At 47.2% G+C, this 19,959-nt stretch overlaps 1 protein-coding gene across 1 annotated transcript in view; it reads right to left on the bottom strand.

Annotated features, from left to right (window-relative positions):
* ADAMTS16 (ADAM metallopeptidase with thrombospondin type 1 motif 16) overlaps positions 1-19,959 on the bottom strand; it is a 298,537-nt gene that overhangs the window by 19,521 nt on the left and 259,057 nt on the right. Inside the window, exon 19 of the mRNA XM_066579089.1 lies at positions 587-788. Coding sequence (XP_066435186.1) covers positions 587-788 — 202 coding nt within the window. The remainder of the gene's footprint in view (positions 1-586; positions 789-19,959) is intronic.

Raw genomic sequence — 19,959 nt, 5'->3', positions numbered from 1 at the left:
CTGCTAGTAACAGTGACCCATCCCCCCTCCAGTGGTTTCCAAAAATTAACGGTGACCCTTCCAATACTGACCACTCTGGTACCCCTCTAGTAACCCCTCAAATACTGACAGACGGAGGTTCCAACACAGATATGAAACCACCCTTAAGGTTTTGTATGTTCTGTAACTTCAAACTGTATAAACAAATATATGTCCATACGCTGTCAGTACCGACCCCATCACATCAGGAAAGCTTTTCTTTAACAGAATCCCTGGGTAAGCCCTTCCCGACCTCCTAGTACGGGGTGCACTCCTTGCCTCCTATCATCCAGCTCCAGCATAAAGCTGGGATACGCTCCTGTAACATCTGCTCTCCACTGATTCCTCCTGCCAGGATTTAGGTTCTCCAATGCAGAAGGTATAGAGGGAAATATTTATGTATCTTATTTTTCTTTACTCAGTAAATTATGAAAGACCATTTTTTAGAAAATGGTTAGAAAAGCATTTATCATATTTAGATGATCGTTCAATGGAAGAACCCCAAAACTGGATAGAATAAGGAAAATACTCAACAGTTATACTTATTGAACCAAAATGCTTTCATTACCTCCGACCAAGGTCCAATGCTCCACGCCAGCGGACAGCTCTGTGTGCTACAGGTTTGCCGGTGGGCCGGTGGGGCCGCGGAACAAAGTTTATTGGCCACAGTTTGCATCTTGTAGTTTGCCTTCTGCTTACAGTGAATCTGTCTGAACTGTTCGCCCGTCCCACATGTCTGACTGCATGTTGTCCAGTTTCCTACTGACCAGCTGCAATGACATAAAAGTCTTTCCATGTTAATGAGCGTCCTGGCCCGACCACGCCTATACTGACCCAAACTCAGAGCATAATAGGGATCTATAGTTTGGGTCAGTAGACCTGCAGTCGGGCCGGAACAGTCGTCTAGATTACCTGTGATTGAGTCTCCACTTTGTATTTCCCATTTTGACTCAAAAAACTGCATCAAGAACTACCATAAAATATCTGGATTAAAAAAAACAAAAAACTGTGATTCCTTTGTGTTCTGCAGTGGAAAGTAGGCCCAATGCACACGAGCGGATTTGCAGTGCGGAATCCAGAGTGGGCATCCGCCTCCAGATTCCACAGCCAATACAGCCCATAGACACACTATAGAAAATTGCTTTTCCCAGTCCACAAGCAGTATGAGCTTTAAATGAAGTCAAGGGAAGCCGTCCGATCCGTGGCTTGTCCGTAGCTGTCACTGCGGACGGGCCACGGAATCTACGTCATCACCTAGTGATGGAGCAGCGCCATCTGTACTGTACATGTGCACCGGCCGGCACATCCGCTTTACAGATAAAGAACACTGCGGATGGGTACGCAGGGGCCGGCAGGGATCGCCGGCGGGCACTGGGTTGGTTTGCGATGCAGGATCCCACATGCAGAATCCGGCCCGGCCGCGTGCATTCGTGACTGTGTGTAAATCTGCAGTTGCAAAAATCACACCATATTTTTCAAATTTGTGTGGATTTGGGTGCGGAATTCTGCAGATCTGACACAGATTTCAATGCAATGAAAGGGTGAAATCATGGCGGAAAATCCCCAGGAGACAATTGACAAGTTGTGTTTTTTAAATCTGCACCACATGTTAATTCTGTGCAAACTCCATAGCGCTGATGGTTCCGCAGCAGCTGCATGACACTTGTAGAAATCTCATCCACTTGGCTTTACTGCAGATCTACCGGAAAATTGTTTTTCATACAGTTTTTGTGCCAGAAGCAGAGGAAGGAATGAGGAATATAAAGGAAGGGCTTCTACTCCTCCGTCCCACTTCATCCACTTCAGATACCAGATAAAACACTGCAGAGGCACGTTACCAAAACCACTGAGTGAAGCCTAAAGCTCGTAGTGAATGACGTTATTCTTGTAAGTAAGCTCAGGAGTTTCACCAATGTATTACCTGAAATAACATATATTGAGAGTCGGCAGTATGAAGAATGTGAAGAGGAAGAAATAAGTACAACAACCGCAGATAGTGATGGAATTAGATTAAGAATGGGGGGAACTATATTTTTATACAAAGTGCGTCAGTAAAGTGTTGTAGTGGCCCAGAGTTATTGGGACCCTCCAGAAGTGTGAATGTATTGGGTGCTTACTGTCTTGTCAGGGTCTTTGTGTTGTATGAATATGATGTGTATTGCATAACTGCAATACTGAATGGGTTACTGTCTGGGTTATGACTGGAAAAGTATATTTTGTATGTCATGTGATCTCGTGATATAAATGTGTTTGCAAGGCGCATAAGTGAGGCTTTTTGGGGGGCTGTTGATGGGGTTCGGTTCTGGACCTGGCAGCTGTGGGGAGTGAGTGGAGCTGCTAGAGACCCACGCGGACATCTTCAGTCCATGAGGGCCATGACGGAAGAAAGGTAACCTCAACTTTTCCTGGGCTTGTTATACCCAGGAGATATTGGTGGGTTGCCCCCGCTGAATGGCTGGAGAAGAAGAAGAGAGTGGCCCGCCATGGCAGAATGGAGTGTGTGTTAGATGTGAGTGCCGACTGGCCGAGAGGTGGAGAGGAGAAGAAGAGTTGTGCCAGGCCTGGAGCCCTACAGATAACTGAGACTGTAGACTACTTGGTGTACCCGTGATTTCCTCCCTGTCGCATCACTTTGTGAAGCTTGTACTGAATATTCTGCTAGCGTGGATGATTTCTTGCTGAACTATAAATAAGTTTGTTCAAGTAAAATGGCACTGCTGACTGTTCCTGGCTTTGCCAATTACAAACTATTCTGTGCCTGTGGACCAATTCTTTCAGCATCCGTATTCACCGCAGAGGAAGGAATGGTGGCGTCACCCATGACAAAAAGACTAAGGAAAACCATAGCTAGGTTCACCACCCCTTTTAATAGCCTGCTGTTGGCCCCCTGGACGTGTTCCTGGTTACACTCCAGGTGGGAGACAGTAGTGCCATTGTAACAAGGCCTAAACTCATCCCCGTCGTCTCCTCGGCTGGGACCTGCTCCTCGGACGCTGCAGTGTGATAAGGCTTTTCTTGTAAAGTTATTCAACTGCATGTTAGATGTGACATGCAAAGCATATTTAGTGTCTCAAATTGGTTTTCCAGCATAAACATTAGTGGCTTATCCATAAATGCCTAAAGGTTGGCGGTTTGACCTATGGGACCATACATTAGGAGAGGACATGGGTGCTCTCACTGACCATGCCAGGTTAGGTGGCTGCCAGCCATTTACATAAATCCTTCAGACTTGAACGGAGAGAGCTGCAGCAATATATGGCCACTTCTCCATCCAATATCTGGACATGGCAGTTGAATGTCGTGGCAGATCAAAGGCAAACAGATTGGGTAACCTTTTCTGTCCCAGGGGTGGGGTCGGCGACAACACAGTGGCTCACTCAGTCTGTGTAAAAGTCCAAATTACTTTTATTTCCTTCAATAGGAAATCCACTGCAAACGCATAAACCACTGGCAGCACATACACTTAGTATGAGAAATAATAAACGCTTGCCCGTCAAGGCGCTAACTAAACAGTAGTTCCCTCACTAAAACATGGCCTAGTGTCACTACATGTACCCAACAGGGTGTCAATCTGGTGGCGTCCTTGCCCATCAGACTCATGGCTGTACCACAGCCTCTCTCACTCTTGCTGACAGTCAGCTTCCCCCTGAGTGTGGCAGGAAGTTATCCTTTTATCTTACTTCCAGCCACACCCACAGGTGTTCTCTCCTTTTCAGGCACAAGAATACCTGTCTACAGCCCCCTACAGGCCATTCGGTGTACTGCCCTTCTACATAGACCATTTTACTTTAACTCACGATAGTTCACCTCTTATTATTTGCTGTATTTACACTTATAGTCCAGTTACTACTTATGGTTTATCCAAAGTATTTACAGTAAATATGAACAAACTCAGCAACAGATTCAAATACTCAGAAGTTACTTTCTAATATATCACATAGTAGTCTTTGCTACAGTACACTCATAGGGATGTATGAATGTATCAGATATCTACAGATGAGCATATAACATACAGTGCACTGCTTCACTGCTCTGGAATATTGGGGATATACAGTATTTTCCCAAAAAATACCCCTTACATATACAATTTACATTCAACAGACAATAATGGAGATTTAAAGAGGTCGCCCACTTTGGCAATCACATTTTGTTCAACGGGTTCACCAGAAATAAGCTGGTCACGGCAAGCACCACTGTTGGGAGGGCTAGTGCTCTATTTCCTACAATAAAGATGAAGGCTTAAATAGTTCTCATTTGCAGTAAATTAATAGGCTTTCCATGTAATCCATGGACACCCTGGGTCTCCTGTAGAAGAGTATGGACAGGCCAGATATGGGTGATGGTGGAGGCAACAGGCTGCTGGGCACCTGACCAAGGCCACCAGAGCAGCCGGTTGCTCCTGTCCCCAATAGCTTCCCAGATAGGGAACACACATGGCCAAAGTGATAGGGTGCACAGTTGGGGACACGTTGATGCTGTCAACTTGACAATGTTTACTTGAGGGAACTCAATACTCATTGAACAATTCTTTTAAACCTGTTTCAGTCATTCAGTTCTGAGGTTCTCGTTCATGTTGTTATTTGTTTAGTCATTCACGACCCTCGGCGACCCTAAAGGCTTCCTCCTCCATGTTTTTCGGTTTTACACTGCTTCTTTCAGTTGTGTGATATCAATACCAGTATCAGCTCTGACAGTATCAGCCATTGTGTTCTTTGGCGGGCGGGTCTTCTTTTGCCATTAATCTGTCCAAGCATTACAGATTTTTCTAGCAACTCTGCTCGCATTACATGGCCAAAATACGTGAGTCTGAGGTTCACGTTACTTCTCAGCAAGCAATAAGAGTTGCAATAAAATAGCAAATTACTTTCACCTGGTATTGAAGGAGAACAGTGGTGATTTCAGCAGCGAAAGCTCCTTTAACTTTTCCCCTGTGTACTACTTGGAGGTTGTTAGGCAGCGTGATGGGATGGTGGAGGATCTGGTCTCCTTGAGGTCTTCTTCAGAGAATTATCTCACATCTCAGGAATTCAGGAAGAACAGGACCTGAATGCCAAGCATCCTAGTGAAGTGGCAGGGCTCCTGTGCCAACCACAGCTTACGGAAGATCCACAAGTGTTGCAGGATCACTAGAACATAGGAGCTAGTTCTGGAAGTCTAAGGACGGCTTCTTACGAGAGTATGCGCAAAAACACCGGCTCTGTGCAGCATATTTGCGGTTGAACAAGGTTTGAAGTACATAATCCGCGTGCTGCGCGCATGTCTGTGCACAGTAATGTACTTTTTGCACACACACCCAGTTCACACACGAGCGCGACTCCCCCTTTCTGTGGATTTCATGGCTATTTAAAGTCTAATGAGCTCCAGATGTCGTGTCACGCACCCTTTTCCCCCTGCGTATTTTTGCACCTCCCAGAGCCTTTTATGGGACTTTTGCAAAGCAAATCGCAGGAAAATAGAGCAGGCCCTACTCTTTCCTATGTGTATGAAATGTGCGCACAAAATGCTCTAATGAGAATGAACCCATTGATATCAATGAGCTCCATTCTCTATGTTTAGCGCGCTAAGATTTTGCATGCGCCAGCATCTGTGCAAGCATGGTTTTGTGAAAAAGCCCTAAGAGTTTCCACCCAGGGAGTATTGCAGTGCCTCGTCACTGTGCCAAAACATTAAAGGAGCAGTAGCACTATAATTATCATTACAGTACAATCATGGGGTGTAAGCTAAAACAAGCGAAAAGTAAGGGGTCCCTGCTACATTCCCAACAGCTATCCCTTCTTGTAGCCAAGCTCCACTCTGGCTAATTGCTGGAAGCCCTGCAGTACCCCTCTACTAATTCCAAATTCTGTAATATTTGATAATAGGTTCTGTAAAGCAGACCGCACTTCTTGGTGCATGAGATAAATGTATTCTGCGGATTGCTTCCATGATCTGTACATACATTATGATGATTGTATGGGCATAAGAGTAACTGACTACCAGGCTCTCGCTGTAATGGTTGGGATCAGAGAAGCCTCCCATCCTGAATGTTTTACCCCTTAAACTAAACAATAGTGACATCAGCATGTAAGATTTGTGTTACGGCACTCTGCCCCCTGAGCGCCAGGTGGGGTGCCCTGAACTTCCCGCACCCCACTGTCCCTGCCTACTTGCCTCGGCCCTGGCTAACCCCAGGCGGACAACTGGGCGGCGGTCCCTGCACTGGCTAGGGACCTGGCGACTACCTAGGTGGAACTAACTAACGGGGGACAGAGTGCCGACAGAAAAGGCAGGTGGAACAGACCGAAGGGACAAACAGTTTCAATAGCGATTTATGGAACACCCTGTGAACCCTCCATGTGGCTGGCAACCCCAGCTCGTAGGCGAGTGGGTTCACCACACGTGTGATGGCAAACGGCCCCACGTAACGTGGCGCCAGCTTCAAGGACGGGACCCGCAATTTGAGATTTTTAGAAGACAGGTATATCTTCTGTCCCACCCTGTAAGGTTCAGACACAGACAGACTCTTCTCACTACGCAACTGCATACGGGCCCCCGCTGCCTCCAAGTTTCTCTGTACCGCTTTCCATACTCCCCGAAGCGTATCTGTGGCGACATCAGCTGCAGGACAGACCGACGGAGTAGAGATTGCTGTAAGGAAGCGAGGATGCTGACCGTATACACAAAAAAATGGAGCCACCCCAGTGGAAGAACAAAGGCGGTTGTTTAGTGCAAACTCTGCCAAGGGCAGGAACTCTGCCCACAGATAAGCCTTTTCGCTGGCAAACAACCGTAAATATTGCACTAAATCTTGGTTCTTCCGCTCAGTCTGACCATTAGTCTGCGGGTGGAACACTGAAGAGAAGGAAAGCGACGTTCCCAGGTTTCTGCAGAAGGCACGCCAAAACTGCGACACAAACTGAACCCCGCGATCAGACACAATATTTTGGGGAACCCCATGCAGGCGAATTATTTCCTTTACAAAAATCGTGGCGAATTCTTTTGCCGAGGGTAGCTTTTTTAACGCCACAAAATGTGCCATCTTTGAGAACCGGTCGACCACCACTAAGATAGTGGTGCACTTCTGGGATTCTGGTAGGTCAGTGATGAAATCTACTGATAAGTGCGACCATGGACTGGAAGGAACCGGTAGCGGTCTCAGAGGACCCTCCGGAGGACGCTGCCGACTCTTATTGTGAGCACAGACCGAGCAACCCCTCACAAAGTTGCGGATCTCCTGTGACATGCCTGGCCACCAGAAGTGTCTGGAACAAAGCTCCAGGGTCCCCTGGAACCCTGGATGCCCTGCGAGAACCGACGAGTGAGATTCATCCATGACTCTAGGACGTAGGGTCTTTGGCACAAACCATCTGCCCTCCGGCACCCCCGAAGGAGCGTCCTGCTGAGCATCCTGTAGTTGAGGGACGAAGTTAGACTCTACAGCTGCCACCACCACGCCAGGGGCTAAGATATTCTCGGGAGTCATGGTCTCACTATCTGGTACCCCGAAACTCCGTGACAGGGCGTCCGCCTTCACGTTCTTCTCTCCGGGGATGTATGTCACGACGAAATTAAACCTGGCGAAGAACAACGCCCACCTGGCTTGACAAGCTGTGAGTCTTTTCGCATTGGCGAGATATACCAGATTCTTGTGATCAGTATATACGGTAATTGGGTGTCTAGCACCCTCAAGATGGTGTTGCCATTCTTCCAGAGCCCATTTGACAGCCAATAATTCATGGTTACCCACGTCGTAGTTGCGCTCTGCTGAATTGAACTTCCGCTAAAAGAACGCACATGGGCTATACCCAGACCTCCCACTGACTTCCTGCGACAATACTGCTCCTGTCCCCACTTCAGACGCATCTACCTCAATGAAAAAGGGTAGTCGTGCGTCCGGCTGTATTAGCATCGGGGCAATTGTAAATGCCCTTTTTAGATGGCTAAAGGCCTCAAGGGCTGCAGGCGGCCACTCAGAGGTCGAGCAATAACTGAGTAATTTCTAATGAATTTGCGGTAAAAATTTGCAAAACCTAAGAACCGCTGGAGAGCCTTGAGGTTGTCTGGTCTGACCCATTGGGAGATTGCTGCTACTTTATCAGACTCCATCTGAATCTCTGTGGGTGAGATTACATAACCCAGGAAGGATACTTGTTTAGAACCAAATGTACATTTCTCTAACTTGACAAAAAGTTGATACTCGCGCAAACGGGTCAGGACCAACCTCAGGTGCCGCACATGTGAGTCCCAGTCAGGCGAGTACACCAGAATGTCGTCAAGATAGATGACCAGAAATACCCCCAGGAAGTCGTGAAAGACCGCGTTCATAAAACCCTGAAACACGGCGGGGGCGTTACAGAGTCCGAAGGGCATGACCAGACATTCAAAATGTCCTAACGGGGTGTTGAACGCCGTCTTCCATTCATCTCCCTCTCTGATGCGAATTAGATTGTAAGCCCCCCGCAAGTCCAGTTTGGAGAACCAGTGGGCCCCTACCACCTGATTAAATAAGTCAGGAATCAAGGGCAAGGAGAACTGGTTCTTCACTGTGATTTTATTCAAGGCCCGATAATCCACACAAGGCCTTAGCGAGCCGTCCTTCTCTACAAAGAAGAGGCCTGCCCCGTCGGGTGACCTGGACGGCCGGATATGTCGGTTGGCCAGAGCCTCCGAGATATAGGACTTGAGGGCCTTGTGCTCGCGGCCTGACAAATTAAATATGGCTCCCTTAGGGATGGGACTGTCGGGAATCAGGTCAATACCACAATCCCACTCCCTATGCGGAGGCAGAGCCTCAGATAGTTTTTTGGAGAACACATCCTGAAAGTCTGACAAATACTCCGGAATGAGCACAGTATCTGCGGAGCACATGGCTATAGTAGACAGGTGACTATGACAGGACGATCCCCAATGAGTCAACTCCCGGGTGGACCAATCAAATTGGGGATTGTGCAGTGCCAACCAGGGCATACCAAGCACCACATCAACGGACATTTTTTCCATAACCAGGAAAGGCAGTTCTTCCGAGTGGAGAATCCCCACCGTGAACTGCAATCCTGGGGTCCTCCATCGCACCAGCCCTGTAGAGAGAGGGGTAGCATCAATGCTGGTAAAGTGAATTGGCATCTTTAGCGCCACAAATTCCGCCATCAGGGAACGGACGAAACACAGACTTATCAAGTTAGCGGCTGCTCCGGAATCAATAAACGCCCACCCTGATCGGGAAGAATCCCGGAATCTAACATGACACGGTACCAAAAGTTTAGGAAGTATCTGAAGTCCTAGGCGATCCTCCCTACAATCGCCTAGGACTCGGAGTTTTCCGCCGGTTCCGGCTGCGAGCGTTGAGAACTCAGGGGGCAGGTTATCACCCGATATCCAGCTTTCCCGCAGTAGAGGCAGAGACGATGCAACAAACGGATCCGGCGTCGCTCTTTGGGGTCCAGCAGATCCACCTCCATCGGGTCGGGAACAGAGACTGGTAAGGAGGAAGAGGGACCAGGGCAACCGACCTCCCTGACTCTATGGCTCTGCCTGTTCTGCTTCCTAAACCTGAGCCTCCTATCTGCCTTCACCGCTAGCTCCATCGCCTCCCTTAAGGACCCGGGAACGGGATGGGAAATTAACAGGTCTTTAACTGCGTCCGAGAGGCCCTGCAGAATGACGTCTTTCAGAGCGCTATCGTTCCATGCCGTATCCCCCGCATAGCGTCTGAAGTTGGAGCAATAATCCTTCACACAAGACGACCCCTGCTGCAGCGCCAACAACCACGAGACCGCCAACCCCGCTCGGTCCGGTTGGTCGAAGATACCCCGAGTTCCTGGAAAAAGGAGTCCACGGACTGCAGGCAGGAGGAACCCTCGGGGATGGAAAAAGCCCTGCAGCAGGGACATTATCAGCCCGACCCTCTGAGCCTCCGACCCGGAAGAACGGGGACGCATCTGAAAAAACAGGCGACACGTCTGTCGGAAAACAAAAAACTTGTTCCTCTCCCCAGAAAACACCTCGGGAAGAGGGCACTTGGGTTCTGGGCTGGTTGAGGCGTCCGGCCCCTGCGACACCCCCCGCTGCTCCTGGGCCACCATGCGGGCGGATAAATCCTGGATCACAGGCACCAGGGCCTGCAGCTGGTTCGCAAGGGAACTGATCGCCTCCATGACAAAACAGTTTTTAAGGGCCAGTTATTATGTTACGGCACTCTGCCCCCCGAGCGCCAGGTGGGGTGCCCTGAACTTCCCGCACCCCACTGTCCCTGCCTACTTGCCTTGGCCCTGGCTAACCCCAGGCGGACAACTGGGCGGCGGTCCCTGCACTGGCTAGGGACCTGGCGACTACCTAGGTGGAACTAACTAACGGGGGACAGAGTGCCGACAGAAAAGGCAGGTGGAACAGACCAACAGAACTTACAAGGCAGAGCAAGGCTGGAGATGGAGCTCACAGGCAAACTGGAAGGACACTGACTAGCAACTAGAACAGACTGGGACAGACCTGACTAGAGGCTAACAGAACCAATAACTGGCAGTGAGCTCAGGTCACTGCCAGCCTTTTGACTTCAAGCCTCCGCCCAGGGGCGGAGAGTGGGAGGAGCCGATTCCCCCACTGCTGCATATGGAAGGTGGGGGAGAGCGGGCGGCACCCTATGGGCGGACACGCCCACGCCGCCACACGCTGGCTGCCCCACGCCGCCGGGAGAGCCCCGACTGCTGAGCTCCGGGACGCTGGAGCCAACATCGGAGCGGCGCGCGCCGACCGCGGGACCCAGCGCCGCCCTGCATGGTAACAATTTGAGGTGGGGGGCCCTGTGTCTGCCGATGGGGCCCGGTAACATGCTGCGCTATCAGGGCTGCTGCTGGCCTGACAAAGCCTCCCACGTCTGCCATCGATGACGGTCCATCAGGCCTTGGCGTAATAGACTGTCAATGATCTAGGAAATAACTGCGAATTTATGATGTAACAAGCATGATGTCATTATTATACAACATGTTCTTAGAGAATACACGCTCTATTCCAGATGTGAGAGGTTCCCGCCTGCCGGCTCTTCTTCCTATAAACCTCTTAGCACAATAGTGTCTAGTGAAGATAAATAACTCGCTATAACTTATTAGTCACCTTATAAAAATAACCGATTTTCTATTATATGATTTATTTAGTAGAGAAATGTACAAGGAACTGATTGTTTTAATATGATGACTCAGCAAGACGTATTCTTATTCTTCAGCCCCCCCCCCCCCCCCCCCCCCCCCCCACTACTTGTGTAAAGTCTCACCAACTTATTCAGCCATTCATTATTTCCCTGATAGGTTATAAAGAAGTAGAATCAAAAGATCAAAGGGATTCTCCAATGTTAAATCAAAGTAGTTTCCAGAAGAATCGTGCCGATTGGTGTAATTCATAACGGTCATATCTGAATTTTCTGATATTCTGCTCCATGGAGTGAAGTATTTGTATTTGGGGATGTCTGGATATAACATAACCACGTAGTTACACTATATCCATGTAGTGTGCCACGCTGCTCCCCCAACAGCCGCTTGCCGCACTGCAGTCTCCTGTTTATGAGCGCTGCAGCCAGAAGTAGACTGGGCAGGAATATAGCATCAGTGATGTCCCGTAACCTGCGTTGGGGCTACCACATTAGAAGCCCACGTGACACGTTTATAGGACATCACCGTGTTTTCTCACCAGTTAATGTCCCCTGTCAGATGACAACAGTCTGTCACGAAGACCCGACGCAGGGGGTACATAAAGGACAGGGTTATAAACAAACACAAAAGTGTAAAAAGGTAAACCAAACAGTACAACCACATGAAGCAGTGGGCAGAAGAACGGCAAACCTTCCCAGGGGCAGTTTAAGATAGAGGAAGTTAGATTTGGTGATGGCATTAAGTTAGCAAAGGGTACGGAGAGCTTATGCCAACGTCTCCGCAAGTTACTTGAAGATGGATAAAGAAGCTCAAGTTTGGTACACTGATGAGTGAAATCCTGGGTTCACAAATTTTGTCAAACTGAGTTAATTATCAAGACGTATGGCCGTCAGCTTTTCATAAAGCCATATTTTATTTATACGGACAAACCAGCGAATTGAAGTGGAGTTGTGGCTGGCGCAATGTGAATACGGGCCGCCATGGAGATATACTGCAATAGTTTAAAAGCATTACGAAGGCCAGTAGCTTTATCCCCTAAGGGCAAGACAAAGGGATTTAGTTCAAAGGCGTTTCCTGTTACAGAGGTGAAGAGATGGGTCACCTTCGTCTAAAATGCTTGGAGTATTGGGCAGGACCGCCAAATAAGGAGATGTGTACCCACATCACTACAGACTCGAAAACATAAATTTGGAACCTCAGGGAAGCGTGTACTCAAACAGGTACTATTTGTACTGAAAGTTTCACAGCAGTGGTACCAGCATTTAAAAGTGAGTGTGGAATTTAACTCTGACTCCCATTGAAGCATTAAAGGGAGTTTGGCATTCTGCAGCATACCATTCAATATATATAGAGGTGAAAGCCCTCACTGACTGACTGACTGACTTGTCATTAATTCTTTTAACTTCTCGGTGTCACACAAACATAAAATTTGGCAGGAACATTCTTTAGGTCCTAAACAGGAAAAGTAAAGGGGTCACAACTGGATTACTCAATACTAATTGCAAAAGTATTGGCACCCCAATGTAATATACCTAATCTAATTCTCTACCTTCCTGGTGTCATACAAACATGAAATTTGGCAGGAGCATTCTTTAGGTCCTAAACAGGAAAAGTAAAAGGGGTCACAACTTGGTTATTCAATGCTAATTGAAAAAGTAAGTGCACCCCTATGTAATGTAACTTCCCAGTTTCATACAAGCGTAAAATTTGGCGCGAGCATTCTTTAGGTCCTAAATGAGGGGAGTGGGAGGGGTGGCACATTCTGCAGAGGGATATCGGTACATGCAGCTTGAGGAGAATCTAATGCTCCTCTATGTGTAGACATATTTTATTCCTCGGTTACTCTAAAGTAACCACAACTTCATTAAATTTTCCGTGCAAACAACACGTAAACACCTGTATCAAATTAACTCGGACAAGGCCGGGTATGTCATCTAATACCATATAAATGTGAGAGAATACCTAAAGAGATAGGACAGAATTTGCAAATGGGTTTCATTTAACCAAAGGATCTATGAGAAAGGACCAAAAATGAAAGATTTGGGTTTTTCTCCACTACCCTTCTAGGGAAGGCTTATAGTGATTATTAGCAATGGAATCAATATACAACACAGAAGAAAATCATACATAGTAATACGTTTGTTAACTTGCCACCATCTAAATTGTGTGGTGTCTATATCTTGGGGGATATGCTGGGAACAGTGGGAAAAGTGGTGATGAGTGCAGAGCAAGTTTAAACCTCACCTTTTATCATAGCAAATGGAGAAAAATGACAATGTGGCTCTTTTTCTATGATGAGCTGTTAGGGGGAGTGCAGTGTAACACAGCGAGCGCCATGGGGAGGGGTATTGCAAAATAGGACTTCAGATTCAGACGTATTTGCCTTATGACCCAAAGCCTTTCCAGAACTGCTTCAGAAGCATCTATAAATTAGGTAAGGCGGTGAGAGATTTAGTTAGTGTCAGCAGAAGGTCATCAGTAAAAAGAGTAAGTTTAATGCAGGAATCATCAACGCCTGATATATATTTGGGTTCTCACGAATAGTAATAGCCAAGGGTTTATTTGCAAGTGTGAACAGGCTGGCACTACGGGATATGCCTTACAGGTTCCTTCACAAATATATATTAGGGTTGGTTGGATAGGTGGTATTTTAAGGTAAGCAGTGAGTCTAGAATAAAGAGCAGAGATGACATTTTGGAAGGGGTTCATAAAACCCATTTGAAAAAGGACTATTTATATATAGGGCCACAGGATGCTATTGAAATCCTTCTCAATATTGATTGCAATTACCAATCATGAGGTATTAGAGACATTGACAATGTAAATGACATTCAGAATCTTGTGAGCATTGTCTGGTGCTCATCAACCAGGTATGAAGCCCTTTTGGTCTCGGTGGACCAAGGAGGGCAGCAATCTGTTGAGTCCATGGGCAATAACAGATGTGAAAGCCTTTATATCAATATTACGAATGGACATAGGTATGTAATTTGAGGATAAAGTGTAATCCTTACCAGGTTGGGAATAGTGGTAATCAAGACTTGAAGAGAATCCGAGTACTCCCAAACATCTTATAGAATGTAATTAAAGAGATTTACCAGGTGGGGTTGCAATATGGGGGGGGGGGGGGGGGGGGGGGGAGGGGGTTATAATATATATCCGTAAAGCCATCTGAGCCAGGGGCTTTGTCTCGTTTTAGGAGTTTGATTGCCCAATATACATCTTCCATTGTTATGTCAGATTTAGGTCAGCCTGGCCAGATCTACATAGATGGGGAGATGAAGGTGGGATAAGAAATTGGGTGTATGGGATGCCGAAAAGGTCTGTAGTGCCGAGTAGAGTTTTTATAGTATTGTTGGAGCATAGCATAAATTCTACCTGGGTTGGAGGAGAGATGACCTGGCTGGACCTGTATTCAATATGTAGTGTTTAAGGTTTGGCTTCTCTGAGTTTGCAGGCTAGGAGGTGATCTGGCTTGTTTGCCAGATGAAAGTAGGCAGCTTGTGTCCAGGCTAGCGCTTTCTCCATTTTATGTGTCAAAAGAGTGTTCGTTCAAGTTCAGAGTCTTTAATAGATTTCTTTAGAAATATGGAGGGGTGACATACATAAGCAAGTTTGAGCTTAGTTATTGTACGATATGTTGTAGGTCTGCTTGAATATGAGTTCTTTCCCTCCTTTAACACGATGCTAGAGAAATAAGGACAAAGCTGGCTAATGTGTCAAACAATGGAGGTCAACCGTGGTAGAGTCAGACTTGTTGCAAAAGGAAATATTCCTCTAACTTCTCCTTAATAGTAGTAACAAGTTCAGGCTTGGTGAGTAAGGCCGCCTGCAGACGAGCGGGTCGGATCCGGCAGCGAGAATTCTCGCCGCGGGACCCGACCCGAGCGCCTGCAGGGACGAGCGCGTACTCACCCGCGCCTGGCGGCCCCGGCTCTTCCATGTGCCAGCTGCGGCGCAGCCGGCGCATGCGCAGACCGGAGCCGGCGGCCGGGTGAGTACGTGCCCCGCACAAAAATAGGACATGCCGCGGTTTGTTTGCCGCGCGAGATTTCGCGCGGCCAAACCGCGGCCGTCTGCATAGGAGTGCGTATTGTAATGCACTCCTATGCAAACTTTCAGTGGCGGAAATCCCGCGGGAAATGCCGCCGCGGGATTTCCGCCCGTGTGCAGGCGGCCTTAGGCTTCATTAAGCCGCCAGGAATATGGAATCCTGGTGTGTGGGTTAAACAGAAATTCAGACAGGACGACATTGTGGTCCAAACAAGCACATACCACATGATAAAAGAGACAATAAGGGGAGGGAAACAGAACTAGTCTGCAGTAAGGCCTATAAATTAGAGAACAATTGGTTGTAACTGTTCGTTTGAGGGTTAAATTCCCTCCAAATATCATGCAATGAGAGTACATGGAAAGCATTAATAATCTCCTCAGTCTGATGTTTGTCCCTCGAAGAGGGCATCATAGAGGTGGAGTCAATGGAAGGGTCGTAAGTAAAGTTGAAGTCACCACACCCAGTTGATCTAGTATAATCAAGCGTCTTGAGGAAGTCACACATTGAGAGAAAAACCTAATAGGCGAATCATTGGGGACATAACTATTTACTGGGCAGACCTTATTGTTGTAGAGATCTCCTAAAATAATTAGGCAATGGCCTTGGTCATCAGTTATGACTTTTGTTACATGAAACAGAAGAAAGTTATGTAGAGACGTTTGGTGATAGAGTATAAGCGCTGCGGAATATGTTGGTGCTATATAAATAGATATAAAGGAGTTAAGAAGGGAAGGGATTAAGTGAACAATTAGATTCTTGGATGCAAATGATATCTGGTTTATGTCTCTCATAATCCATAAAAGCCTTCCTGCGTTTGGAGAATTAAATCCCCGTAAATTATGGCTCGAAACCCTATATGTAATAAAGGGGAATAAACGCCAAGCTTGTGCAAAAGTACAGTCAGGGTAGGAATAAGAGGGAGAGAGCTGAGCGTATCAGCTAAAGAGGAGAACGTACAGAAGGTGTGTAGGTATGCCGGTGCCCTGTGTAAGCAGGTCCAACCAGGGAAGCAGACTCAATAAGATTTAGATGAACAAAAAACATTACATTTTAAATATGTGTAGCTGACCTAAAAACACCAAGTGCGCATATAACCGTCAGACAACATAATATCCACAGCAGTGGTAGAGACCTGAATGAATAATCATATAGGTAGAACCTCATAGCTAGCTAAGACGCAAGTCATAACTAGACAGCAGGATATAGCGAGAAGCAGGGGCATAACTATAGGGGATGCAGAGCATGTGGTTGCACCTGGGCCCTGGAGCCATAGGAGTAGGGGGCCCATAAGGCCTCTCTTATCCGCATAGGGAGTGCAGTACTATGAGCAAAGTATTAAACTTGGGGACCAGAAGCTTCAGGTTATGCCTCTGGCGAGAAGATATACTACGGAGCAGCACGTTAGCCCATAAGTCCTCAGCCTTTTGTTAGGGAGAGGTTAGCTAGTCTGTACCACGCACTCTTATAGATGAAAAACCAGCAAAATAGAGATGAACCTGTCAAAACAAAAAAAAGTTTAATAACTCTACTGAGAAAAAGGTGGGAGATCGTTTTGGACCTCTAAGGATGATGCAGGAAACTAGAACTATACAAGGGGGTCCATTAAACCAGGTGGCAACAGATATCTTCTGCGCACTCACTGAAAGGTCTCTGGTGATGATTCTCCTAAAGTCTAGTTGGGCTCTGAGGAAGGGAAGCTGAAGGTCCTGATATAGAAGGCATATCCAGTGCTGTAATGGTGGAGCACAATGTCTCCTGACCCTGAGAGTGCAGAAGGTGTGATCCTAGCCTTCAATCTGACCTGCCATGTTCGGGAGTGTGGAATATTACCAGGATTGTCTGAGAGGTATTAGTAGACGGAAATGCCTTATGTGTTTTCCTGTATTTAGGCATTCATGTGTGAGTGATAAGGAGATACAGGGCTCAACTTGCCTAAAAATGTTTCTCTTTCAAATGTCACCTACCACTGTGGAGGTGGAGCTGAGTGCAGAAGCATGGCACCTCCATACATACATGTGTGAAGCATGGCACCTCAATACATACAAGTGTGAAGCACGGCACCTCCATACATACAAGTGTGAAGCACGGCACCTCCATACATACAAGTGTGAAGCACAGCATCTCCGTACATACATGTGTGAAGCACGGCACCTCCGTACATACATGTGTGAAGCACGGCACCTCCGTACATACATGTGTGAAGCACGGCACCTCCGTACATACATGTGAGAAGCACGGCACCTCCGTACATACATGTGTGAAGCACGGCACCTCAATACATACATGTGTGAAGCACGACACCTCCATACATACATGTGTGAAGCACGGCACCTCCATAAATACATGTGTGAAGCACGGCACTTCCATACATACATGTGTGAAGCACGGCCCCTCCATACATACATGTGTGAAGCACGGCCCCTCCATACATACATGTGTGAAGCACGGCCCCTCCATACATACATGTGTGAAGCACGGCCCCTCCATACATACATGTGTGAAGCACGGCCCCTCCATACATACATGTGTGAAGCACGGCCCCTCCATACATACATGTGTGAAGCACGGCCCCTCCATACATACATGTGTGAAGCACGGCCCCTCCATACATACATGTGTGAAGCACGGCCCCTCCATACATACATGTGTGAAGCACGGCCCCTCCATACATACATGTGTGAAGCACGGCCCCTCCATACATACATGTGTGAAGCACGGCCCCTTCATACATACATGTGTGAAGCACGGCCCCTCCATACATACATGTGTGAAGCACGGCCCCTCCATACATACATGTGTGAAGCACGGCCCCTCCATACATACATGTGTGAAGCACGGCCCCTCCATACATACATGTGTGAAGCATGGCCCCTCCATACATACATGTGTGAAGCATGGCCCCTCCATACATACATGTGTGAAGCATGGCCCCTCCATACATACATGTGTGAAGCATGGCCCCTCCATACATACATGTGTGAAGCATGGCCCCTCCATACATACATGTGTGAAGCATGGCCCCTCCATACATACATGTGTGAAGCATGGCCCCTCCGTACATACATGTGTGAAGCATGGCCCCTCCGTACATACATGTGTGAAGCATGGCCCCTCCGTACATACATGTGTGAAGCATGGCACCTCCGTACATACATGTGTGAAGCATAGCACCTCCATACATACATGTGTGAAGCATGGCATCTCCATAAATACATGTGTGAAGCATAGCACCACTGTACATACATGTGTGAAGCATGGCACCTCCGTACAAACATGTGTGAAGCACGGCACCTCCGTACATACATGAGTGAAGCACGGCACCTCCGTACATACATGTGTGAAGCACGGCACCTCCGTACATACATGTGTGAAGCATGGCACCTCCATACATACATATGTGAAGCATGGCACCTCCATATATACGTGTCTTCTGCAGTTTAAATTGTAGAACATTTAGAAAATTATTTCTATCTCCCCAACTGTATATTGCCCAAAACAGACAGATGCAAGCCCAAAATGGGTATTGCAATTACAATCAGTACTGCGGAGCAGGCAAACTACAATGAAGGCAAGGGTAGGCTATTTTACATAAATCCAAAAATCAGCCAAGTGGTGCTTGAGCGAGTCTGGAAAAGTTAGTGTAACATAGTATGTAAGGCCGAATGAAGACAATGTCCATCTAGTTCAGGCTGTTTAGCCTCCTGTGTTGTTGATCCAGAGGAAGGCAAAAAAAACCCAAGAGGCTGGAGCCATTTAGCCCTTTGGGGGAAAAATTCCTTCCCGACTCCCTAATGGCAATCAGACTGTTCCCTGGATCAACCCCTAATATTTCCTATCTGCTGTGTACCCGGATTAACAGCACTGCAACATCTTTCCTGAGCACCGGTGTCCAGAACTGTGTGCAGTATTCCATGTGAGGCCTGACAAGTGCCTTATATAGTGGGAGGATAATGTTCTTGTCCCTCGCCCCTATACCTCTTTTAATGCACCCCAAGACTTTATTTGCCTTTGCAGCAGCTGACTGGCATTGGTTACTCGAGTTTAGTCTAGTAGAACTTCCCCATTGAGGAAACAAAAGTCTAAGGCTAGCCAACGTGTACAAGACAGAAACTAACAGGTGGTTGCAGAAATGTCAGCAATAGAACCCACTGGCATGTAACACTAGCAGGTGTTGGGAGGAGTATCATCACTCCTTGGGGAGAACACCTAGAAGGCGAGTGAGGAGACTTATAAGGCCGCGCATGCTCCCCTGGGAAATATATGAAAATAAGGAAACTGTAATAATGCCTCTGCGGCGCTATCTATTGGATGGCAGCATTCCTGCAAATCGATGTCTGACTCTTTATATAGGTCTTTAGAGCAATGATTGGAAATTGGGCAACTACCCCAAAACAGCTGTCTGTGTATGGATTCTGGCTTGGTTTTCAATTCTCAATCATTGTTCCATAAAACTTGTATAAAGGGTTGGACATTGATTTGCAGGAATCCTGCCATCCAATAGGTGGCGCTGCAGAGGTATTGATCCATCTTCCTCATTTCCTGAACACTGAGGCACATGTCCTCTGGTACAGTTTGTTCAGGTCATCTATATATCTATATATATAAAATTGAATGTATGTATGCGTGTCTGTCTGTCTGTGTGTGTGTCTGTCTGTCTGTTCTTTATGCGCTACTACACCATTCATCCGATCACCATGAAACTTTGGGAAGTTGTTGAGTACACTCCTGGGAAGATTATAGGCATAGTACAAATATTCTATGATAAATGGCGCA

This window comes from Eleutherodactylus coqui, chromosome 9 (genome assembly GCF_035609145.1).
Source record: "Eleutherodactylus coqui strain aEleCoq1 chromosome 9, aEleCoq1.hap1, whole genome shotgun sequence".
Classification (NCBI taxonomy): domain Eukaryota; kingdom Metazoa; phylum Chordata; class Amphibia; order Anura; family Eleutherodactylidae; genus Eleutherodactylus; species Eleutherodactylus coqui.
Note: the sequence above shows the minus strand (reverse complement) of the source record. Positions and strands in the feature narration are given on the sequence as shown.